Source organism: Drosophila arizonae, chromosome 3 (assembly GCF_054131065.1).
Source record: "Drosophila arizonae isolate 15081-1271.41 chromosome 3, UAZ_ARI_1.0, whole genome shotgun sequence".
Lineage (NCBI taxonomy): Eukaryota > Metazoa > Arthropoda > Insecta > Diptera > Drosophilidae > Drosophila > Drosophila arizonae.
The window spans coordinates 5,130,000-5,140,642 of NC_142923.1; the positions used below are offsets into that span (position 1 = coordinate 5,130,000).

The 10,643-nt window shown below is 35.9% G+C and overlaps 1 protein-coding gene across 4 annotated transcripts in view; it reads left to right on the top strand.

The window, feature by feature from the left end:
* The window catches only part of beat-IIIa (beaten path IIIa), a 56,541-nt gene extending 46,058 nt beyond the window's left edge, over positions 1-10,483 (top strand). For all 4 annotated transcript variants that reach the window (XM_089463715.1, XM_018004981.2, XM_089463717.1 and 1 more), the window contains exons 5-7: positions 6,837-7,099; positions 7,163-7,286; positions 7,360-10,483. In XM_089463715.1, coding sequence (XP_089319841.1) covers positions 6,837-7,099; positions 7,163-7,286; positions 7,360-7,472 — 500 coding nt within the window. In that variant the 3' untranslated portion in view covers positions 7,473-10,483. The remainder of the gene's footprint in view (positions 1-6,836; positions 7,100-7,162; positions 7,287-7,359) is intronic.
* The last annotated feature ends 160 nt before the right edge of the window (positions 10,484-10,643 follow it).

Here is a 10,643-nt window from a genome sequence, read left to right on the forward strand (position 1 = left end):
TACATAGTTTGTCTTTAATTATATACAAAGCTTTAATATTTAAATAGCTTGCAATATACAAGGATAGATGCGATTGCTTTTTATGGAAATAAACTCTAACTGAGCTGCTCTACGTTTGCAAATATTTCAAATTGTTGCTATTTTATCAATCTATTGTGACTTCTATATCTGTTTTATTTTTGTTAAACGTTCATACTTTATATATAGTTCAAAAATAAATAAGTGTCCATAGCAATCTAGTCATAAATTAAACAGATTTTCAATTGTCTCACTAAACGGTATCATAGGCAAATCTTCTATACAATGCCTGGCAACAAGCAATACAAAGTCTGGGCCACATTTGTTGAAATGCTTGTTATTGCCAAATGTTTTTATTCCTAAATCTTTTACATACATTTTTGTTATTCATAACTATTCGGCTACCTAGGAGAGGAGAAATTCCAACAGACGCTCTGCAAAAGTTTTACAAACTTTTTTTGTTTATATTTTGTTATGCCTTGCCTAAAAGCAAACCATTTCAGACTGCAGATAGTTTGAAGAGTCGAGTTTACTGGCTTCAGCCTGTAAGCCTAATTTATTGCCACATTAAAACAATATTTTATTTCAATTGCATTTCAGCCGGCTTGCTTAGCCGGCTCCACTTTCATAGCTTGCAAATGTTTATGAAACATTTTTGAGGAAACACTTAATAGCCAACCAGAAATTTGCGGTTCAAGGCTCAACATGTGCATAATTCACAAAACGCACACACACACACACACTCACAAACACAGACAGACACTCGCACACTCCCAGGCTTTGCATATAGATCAAGTGGCCCAATTCGCAATATCCTAGCGTTGGCCCAGCTTATCGCCTGCTTCACAGCAGCTGCAAAGTGCGCTTACCTGGCAAAAAAAAAAAGGAAGAAAGTAAAAGGTAAATGGGAAGAGAAACAAAATAAATAATATAAGGAAAGAACATACCGCAGCATATTAAAAGGCACCCCCAGCTGTGCCGACTAGATGCGCAGCTTGAGCACCGCCTCCAGCCCCACCCAGCCCTTTTCCCTGTTTCAGTGGTGCCACTTAAAATGCTCCCAAGTTGTTCTCGTTGTTGTTGTTGTTGCTGCTGTTATTGTCGCTGGCATTTGTCTGCCTGTAGGCAGCTATGCTCGCTGCTTGCCTTCGACGCTTTTTCACCTTTTCGCCAGGATTTTCCATCTTTTGGCTGCTTCTCTTCTTTTTGGCTGCACAAAAGGTAGCAAACGAGCAGCCAAAATGCGATCAAAAGAAAAGCAGAGGAGAGAAGCAAAAAAATCCAAACTGCTTAGTCATAGGAAAATGCTCGAAATTTACTTGAGCCATGTTCCATGCTCGCTGCCTGCCCCCCAGCCAGCGCTCGACTTATTGCAGCCAGCTTGTCCTGGCCACATGCTCTAGCTCTGGCTCTGGCTGAGGGCTTTGTCCGCGCCCTGCCTCCTGCCAACGACTCTTAGCTTGCCACCTCCTTCTGTGTGCCAGCCGACGCCGCAGGTCCAAAATATTGTTGATGTTGTTGTTGTTGTTGTTGGTGCGATTGCGTGCTGAGTTTCTACCAGAATAAATTGCAAAAACACTAGCCACGCACACACCCATGTGTCTTTGTGAGTGTGTGTGGTGTGTGCTGCGGGGCGCCTTTAGATTTATGCGACAAATAAAACTAAAGTGCGACAATATGGCGTTGGCTTAAAAAATAGCCATATAATATGAAAACAATTATCAGACCAACTGCCCAGAGGTGAATGTGTGTGAGGTAATTGTGTATATATGTGTGTATGTGAGAAAAAGGTCTTTGATCTGAGCAGCCAGACAAAGAGTGTGAAATACATAATTATATCAATATACATATTATAAAGAGAAAAACAAGAAATTAAATTAAAAATAAAGGCTCTGGTCAGCATGTCAGTATTTTATATAATAAATAAATATACATACATAAAATTTGCAATGTATATGATCTATTTAAAAATATTATTTAAAAAATATAAGTAGAAATTAGGAATTTAAAACGAAACAATTGAGAACTATGTGAAATACAAGTAATTTATATGAATATGAAACATATAATGAACTTAAATGTTTGACTTTTATTTTTTATTTATTTTTTTTATTTCGTATATTATTTTATTTCAATTTTGTATTTTTCATTATTTTATATATACAATATAGCTGTATTTATTATTGATTATATACTGTTGATGCCAAATTCCATAAAAAAAAAAAAAAAAAAAAAATATTTCAATTTCAATTTTTCAATTTCAATTTATTTCACTCTTTGTTATAATTACATGATATTGTGAATGGTATTTTACAATGTTTGAAGAGTTTAGGCTAATACATAGTCCTTTTCTGCTAAGTTATTTATTTACATACATGACATATGGATATGCGATAACATTATTATTTGGAATAATAATTTATGAAAAAAACAAACTATCAAATTAAATTAAAACAAAAAATAAATAAATAAAATCTAAATAGCAAACAGAAAAGGGAAAGCTCACTCATTGATATTTATAAAGGCAATTTATTGAAAACTAAATGTGTTAAATTGTACTTTTTTCAAAGAAACGTCTTCTTGCACATGCACCGCAAATTGTTATTTAGTTAGTTATTGATTGCTTTTTACTGTATGGGCCAGCAAGAATAATAGACTTAAATTGTTTGGGAGAAATCAAAGTCTTGCAAACTGTTTCTTCTGTAATCAATACGCATTGCTTTGCAGGAAATTTATATGCGATTAGAGCTGAATCAAAATGGCCAAATAACTGTTAAACATTGTATTGTGAGTGTGTTCGTGTGTGTTTTTGGTCTACATTGAAACCAATTTTATTTCAATTCAATTTTGAAGAAATTTTTGCGTTCTACCATTTTTTTTTTTTTTTTTTTTTTTTATATAAATACGAATCTCATGGAAATGCAAGTCAAACAGAAATGCAATTTACAAGCCAAATGCAATTGCCATCCATTTAAATATGCACGCATTTATACCGAGTGCCATTTTCATATGTGTGTCTGGTCATATTTTATAAAGCTTCATATTATCCCCATACGTATGGCCCAGCAGGCCGACTTACCACCCACACACACACACACACACACGCACACAGAGAGAGCTGCACTAAATTGAAATTCTGACTAAAAAAAGAACGAGCAAGTAGAGTAAACTTCACTTTATAAATTACAAATAAGCAACGAAGCCCAACTACAAATGTAGCCACGGCTAGGACGAGCATGCGACTAAGCACATACGTATCCTCTGCAACACCTAAAACCTATGTCTGGATACGGGTTCAGGTTCAGGTTCGGTTTCTGTCCCTGTTCCTGTTCCTTTTCCTGCTGCTGTTAAAGTTCCTGTCATGCGAGCCAGCGAAGCCACAACAAAAACTCCACGCCCACGCCCACGCCCATGCCCACACCCACTTTCCGCCCCCAACTCCAGCTTCTAAAGAAAATTAATTTTTTTTGAAAACCATTAAAAATTAATTTTATTTTATGGAAGAGCTTACACACACATACATACACTCACACACACACACACACACACGAGCAGTTGCAAATGTTATGAAATTTGTGAGAGGCTGACTAAAATGAAACACGAAATTCTACGCCACTTTTTATTGCACAATCTTTCGCTCCCTCTCCCTCGCTCTCTCTCTCTCCCACTCACTCTCTCAATCTGTCTCTCTCTATGACTGTGTGTGTGGGTGGTTCTCTTTGGTCTTGGCATGGTATATTTATAATGCATACAAACACTTGACTGCGTCTCCGCTGCCTCACAGTGGGCGTTAACTGGACGCCCGGGGGCGCCACACTTGACTTGATTCCTTTCTTTCCATTTTTGTGCCTTTTTATACCCGCAACCACCAAGTCCAAAAGGCTAAGACGGGTAGCACGCTTGCTAACTAAATATGTACGGAAAACGTGCGAAATGTGGGCTATTTATATATATCCTTAATCATGATCTAACTGGCATAATTTTATCTAGATCTAGCACTAATCTACCACTAATTTGTAGTGCAAATGTCTAGATTTAGAGTTCTTGTAGCTCAGCTCATATCAAGCTTATTTCAGATAGTGACATATATGTATCTATCCAATCTAATAAAATTCAGTCTGATTTAGCTCTGCTCGATAGTCTGACTACCTCTAAGTTGAGTCTTATTGGAGCATGGGGATTCAGTGGCTTAGTTAAGTTGCAGCTTTTTACAATTTCAATGCCATGCAATCGATTAAAATCGATAATAAATTTTTACATTTTTATTATATCTTGTAAGTCTTAAGAGCTATAATCGCCCAAAAAGTTTTGTAGAATCGTTTAGTTTTCACTAATTTTCATTTTTTTTATCCAAACATATAGTAAAATAGATAGGATTGTCGATATTTAGGCAAAAAAAAAAAAAAAAAAGAATATATATTCCAATATAAATATATTTTTTGTATAAAATCGAAATATTGATATTTTGCTATATTTTCGACAGCCCTAAAAATATGCATACATATGCATATATATCAGATTTCAAGGATTCCGGTCATGCGCTCTCATTTTAATTATTATATATAGGGAGCTCTACCTATAGGCTTATTAAACTTCTTTGGTAGATTCCTTCAAGTAAAAATCAATATATCAGGGATCATCTACTTATACAGACAAATACTGGCATATAAACAACATTTTTCACAAAAACAGGCCATTTCCAGGTCGAGCACTCTCTATTAAATCACTAGGATCTAGTCTCACACTTGTCTCAAATTCTCAAGTCTTATTTGTTAAATGATTCTTTGCTGTTTCAAAGGAATCATCTTATACTAACATATACTGACATACAATATATGCAACTATGTCTAAAGCAGGGTATTTCATAGTCAGTCAGGTCTTCTTCAACACATTTGCTTGCTTGTTTTTTTTTTTTTTTTTTTTTGGTCTTGCGCCCGTATATGCCCAAAAGCGCTAAGCAATGAGCGCGCGAGTGTGGCCGAGTGGTTGTGGGCGTTAGTCCTTGCCATGGCCATAGTCAGAGTCGCAGCCACAGCCACAGCCATAGCCATAGCCATAGCTGTAGCCGTAGCCATAGCCAGCTGGCTTAACAACAACAGGAAAAAAACACGCCTCCACATACACGCTAAAATAAACTTTGAATAAGCATTTCGTATGCGTATATAAAATGGACTCTTCTCTGTCTTCCGCTAACACACACACTCTCTCTCTCCTTCTCTCCCACACACACTCACACACACTCCCATACTCTCTGTGTAGGTCTGTGCGCCATGTTTTGTATTTTACTGGCACAAATCTCAACATAAATCTTAAGTATGCCCCAATCCTTATTCCCCATTCGCCCCTGCCCAGCATCCACATGGCTTTCATTATGGCCACGCAAGGGGCACCAAAGTGAACCAAATAGGCGAAGCTGCATGTAAAGCAATAAAGCAAAATGCGCAAAAGGAACTCGCCAACTGCCAACTGCCAACCGGCCAACTGGCCAGCTGGCCAACTCTATTGAAGTACTCCTGCCCAGCTGCCCCGGCAGCGGCTAGTGCAGGGCAACAAAATATTTCAATTTCCCTGGCTCATTAAAATTAAATAACTGCGCTTAGAGCACATACTCTCACTTACCTCCGCACACACTCCCTCTCCCTCTCTCACTCTCATTCGGTTTTGTTTTGTAGAAATATCTTTCTCTCTGTTTCACTCTCAATCACGAGCAAACATTGCTACTAAAAGAACCTGAGCTAAGCGCACACGTGCCACGCCACCACAATGGGGCAAATAACATAAGAGAATATAAAACAAACTAATTATAGAGCATTTCCTATAGACAGGGTTAACTTGAAAAAGTTCCATAGAGTAAGTAGGTCAGCATTACGCCCCCAATCGAATTGGAGAAAAACTTTGCTTTGCTTTTAGCGTACTAATTATATTACTATAGCTATGCTCTTTATGTTTCGGCCTTAATCATAATTCTTATTCCTTGAAGTATTTTCATTTCCATTTTGTGTGATATTCGTAAATGAAAGAACTTTTGCTGTTGCCTTTTTATTACGCTCATCTTCTGTTCACTGTGGTCAAGCACTTTGCATACCGATCATTCGAGTTTTTTGGTTCTCTTTTTGTCATATTCGTAAATGAAACACATTTTGCTAAAATTTCAGTTGTGCACTTCTCCATTCGTAAACGTTTTACAGACTAACACTGTTACTATGTTCGACTCTTCAGATATTTTCTTCTCACTTCTATTCTATATTCCTTTCTCTCTAACAATATTCCAGCTTTTCGTATCGCTCCACTCATCTTTGCGTCATATACGTAAATAAAAATGCAAAATATTACAGACTCTTCAAATACTCTCTTCTCATGTCTGTGTGTTTTTCTATTATATATCAATCTATATTCTCTTCTATATAAAACTTTTACAAAATGATTCGCGGTGACTCGCTCAGCTCATCAATAAATTATTTTATTCCATATCTCTTATGTTCCACTCATTTCACACTTCAACGCTTTTTCGACTGCCATGCCTGAATTTGCCCCACTGTACAATGACAATGGCAAAGCATGCGGCATACTTACAAATGTATGTAATTACAGTTAAAGGCTTTTTGATGTCCTAGTTGATGGCTCTTCGATGTGAGGAGCCACTCAGGCCCTGACTTAATTATGCAAGCGTGTGTGACTCCCACTCGCCTCCATTTCCAGCATTTGTCCTTAATTCAATTACAATATATATATTATGCCATTGCCTGACCTCTTGTTGGAAAAAGTTAAGCAAACTTGTTCACTCACACCCTCTCTTTCTCTCTCTCTGTCTCTTTCAGTAACCCCGAATCATGGGCCAAAGATATCGGGAGGGCAGCCGCGCTACCAAATCGGCGACATTGTGCGCGTCAATTGCACCTCGGCACCGTCGAAGCCCGTTTGCCACCTGAGCTGGCTAATCAATGGGGAGCCGGCGCAGAAGCAGCATCTGAAGCAGTACGACAAGATTGTGATGAATCGAGATGGCCTGGAGATGGCGCGCCTGGGCTTGGAGTTTCGAGTGCGTGCATTTCACTTCAAGAATGGCGATATGAAGCTTAAGGTAGGTCAATGGATAATAATTGGATAGATCTTGTCTAATTCGATAATTTGATTCCCACTGCAGTGCGTGGCCAAGATCAGCTCGCTCTACTGGCAGAGCAACGAGGAGAGCGTCGAGAGCGATCGCCAGCAGCGAGCACCGGCCCTCGAGTCACGCGAGACCGTGGCAGCCAAGTCGAGTACAATTGGTAAAACGGGAGAGAAGAGGCAGACAGAGATATTCAGTGCATCTAGAAGTCTAACGGTATTTGTTTTTTGCAGGTGCCGCTGCCTCGAGACACCCCTCGCATCTCATCTCGCTGCTGCCAGCGGTGCTGCTGCTCTTCGGCGTCGTTGGATCTTGGAGCTGGCCACCCGAGTGTGCAGGAAGTTAACTAGGCACAGTAGACACTCGCATAGCTGGCCACTTCCATCTTGCTTAAGTGCAACAACTTGATATCATGCGCAAGCCAACAAAAGTCAAGTGGAAAAAAATTAAAGAAAAAAAAATAAGCAAAAATTAAACATATCCTATGCCAAATTTCATAGAAAAAAACTGCGTAAATTGCGCTAAATATAAAAAAGAAAACTTTCATTCAATCAATGTGTATGGAATAAACAAAAAAACAAAAAACTAATCGAAAATCTTTCAAAATTAGAAAAATAATATGAAAACACATGAAATACTCAAACACTTCTCTTGTAACTAAAAACTATTTACACGAGACGTAAAAACTACTCAACCTAAGCATTTAAGTAAAACTTAAACATTTTGTAAATATTAAGTGTTAAATGTAAGTCAGAAAAAAAAACACGAAAAAAATATGAAAAATAACTGAAATGAAATGTTAAATTAAATTAAAAATCTACATAAATAATAATAATGAAAATATAATTTTCATTTAGTGTAAAGATTAGTCCATCAGTTGATGTTGAATTAGAGAAGGGGAATATCAGCAAAAACTCTGTAAAATATATTTTTTTAATTAAAATTCTAATCGATTTGACTATGATTTTAACTCAACTCAATTATAAATATTTATATATATTGTGTTATCCCTCCCTTTCCTAAGATTGAACTGCATTTAGAGCATATCAAATTTTATCATATTTCAATTGTATAAAATGCACCTCACTTCGACTTAAACATATTTGAAATCTTCTAAAAGCAACTTTAATATAAATTATAACTAATAGTCTAAGCCAGCACCCAAATATCATAGTCAACTAGTCATGGATAAGTTCTCGACTTAAGATATTGTAAAGCGAGCCCATTTAGGAAATTCCAATGCTGTTCGAGATGAGCTGATGAAAACCCAAGCAGATCACAAAAACTCTAGCTGTAAATATAAACAGAAATTGTTCAAGCAAACAAAACTAAAACAGAACTCAAATTAGAGCAACTAAAATAAATAGTAAATTAAATAAATCAAATCAAATAAAGTGAACTAAGTAATGTCAAGCTGCACAAGTAACTGCTGTATGCAATAGCCAAAGGCTTAGCAGAGTGAGGTCTCATAAATGGTTAGACAAATATGTGTAAATAATTTAAATCAGTAACTAAATTCCAAGAATATATATTATATTTTTAAATTTCCGTCTTTCCTTTTCCATAACATTTAAATTGAAAAACCAATTAAAATTTTATTAATAAAATAAAATTAATTGTATAAATATTTCTTTTTCCAAATATTACAGTTAATTACTAAATTTCATCATTATCTGATGGTTTTAAGAGCACAATTTAAAATTGAATTTTAAAATGTATATATGCTGATTTTTTAATAAAATATAATTGGCAATTACTATATTTTAATAGAACATTTTCAATCTATAATTATAAATTTTTTATTTCTTATTATCCTTATTTATTTTTGAACTTAAAATATGAATTTTTAAATTTCAAAAGAAAAATTAAGTCAAATTTAAAAAATCCAACATTGAACTATAGTTTAAAATACTAACTGTTAAATTTTTAAAATTTAAAAAAAAATTTTTTTTTTTTATTCTAATAATAATTTTATGCTAAAATTAATTTTAATATTTTTTTTAAACATGCAATATATGCTCTAATTCTGCTGTAAATTTTTAATTTAATTTTTTTAATTTATTTATTTAGTTTACTTATTTTTTTTATATAATTCTCTCCCACAAAAATACGTTAAATATCTAGACCTCACTCGCTAAGCCTAAAAAACAAGTTGTATAATTTCCAACAACATTTCTAAGGCGCCCACATGATTTACTGCTCTTTAAGGACTCTGGCAGCTCATGCCTGAAATAAAATGTATCAATTAAATGTTGTGAAAAATATCTTAAGCCGCTTTAAGCCTCTGCTGAGCACACGAAACTCCAGCTGATTGTTATGTTCAGAGAGTGCCAAGCGTTAGCTTCCCTCCACATATGTGGCCTGTGCGCAGAGATAATAATCATTTGCTTATGCTAATTTTTGGCTAAAGCTTGACTCACAAAGGCCGCACAGCCGCTCACACCCAACAATTTGCGGCAAACAAAAACAGGCCAAAAATGGCAAAGCAACACGAACGAAAGGTGTGCAGCAAACCGCAAAATGCATGCATGCAAGCCAACAAGACAGAGCCAAAGAAAGAGACAATGAAACAAACAAGACCATATGACTCATAACGCCTCGTCCCTCTCCCTATCCAGCTCTCTCTCTCTCCCTCTCTCTTTCTCTCGCACTCGCAGCTCAACTCTTCGGCGTGACAGCTGCACGAGATCGGCTCACAGGCAGCTAATTTGCATACAAAGGCGTTCGATTCAGGTCAAGTGGAACAGCTGCGGCACACGCAAAGCCACTTTCCATTTTTGTTGTTGTTTTGGGCCAGAGTTTGGGCCAGCTTTATCATATTTCTGCAATAGCCGTCCAGAACGAAAAGCAAAGCAGCTTGGCACTTTGATTGATATAAATTTCATATTTGATATTTGTTAACGATAACAGCAAGCGGCAGCTTTAAACGAAACTAGCCAAATCAAATGTTCTTGTAAATACGCAACACTCATTTGCCCACTAGACTCTAAGAACTCTAAGACGAACTACTCATTCCAATTGGAATCGGGCAGCTCACTCAAAATATTCTCCATTAATTATAAGCAAAAACGAAAATACAAAATAAAAACTTGTGCGTGTTGTAAATTTACGAAAAATTACAAAACCCCAAAACACTAAACACAGAGAACAAACAGTGGAAAGTGGAAAGTGGAAAATGGTCAATGGAAAACGTAAAGAAAACTAAATATGAACACTTCCTCAACGTTTTTTGGTTATCGGGCTAATTGATTTTCAAATATTAAGTTTCACTGGGTTTTTGTATAAGCGCAAGCGAAAATGTTTAAAAATAGTTTGTAATGTGAAAAGAATGAATAAAACAGAAGAACAAACAACAAATTCGACAATGTTTTAAATCAAAGGGAATATATTTTGTGGACTTTAGTTTATGGTGGTATGGTATTTTACTATAGTATATTAAGTATTTAATATATGTTCAGGTAGTAAAATTGTACCTTAACTCATATAGCAATAGTTAGTCATCTATGTTAGATATAGC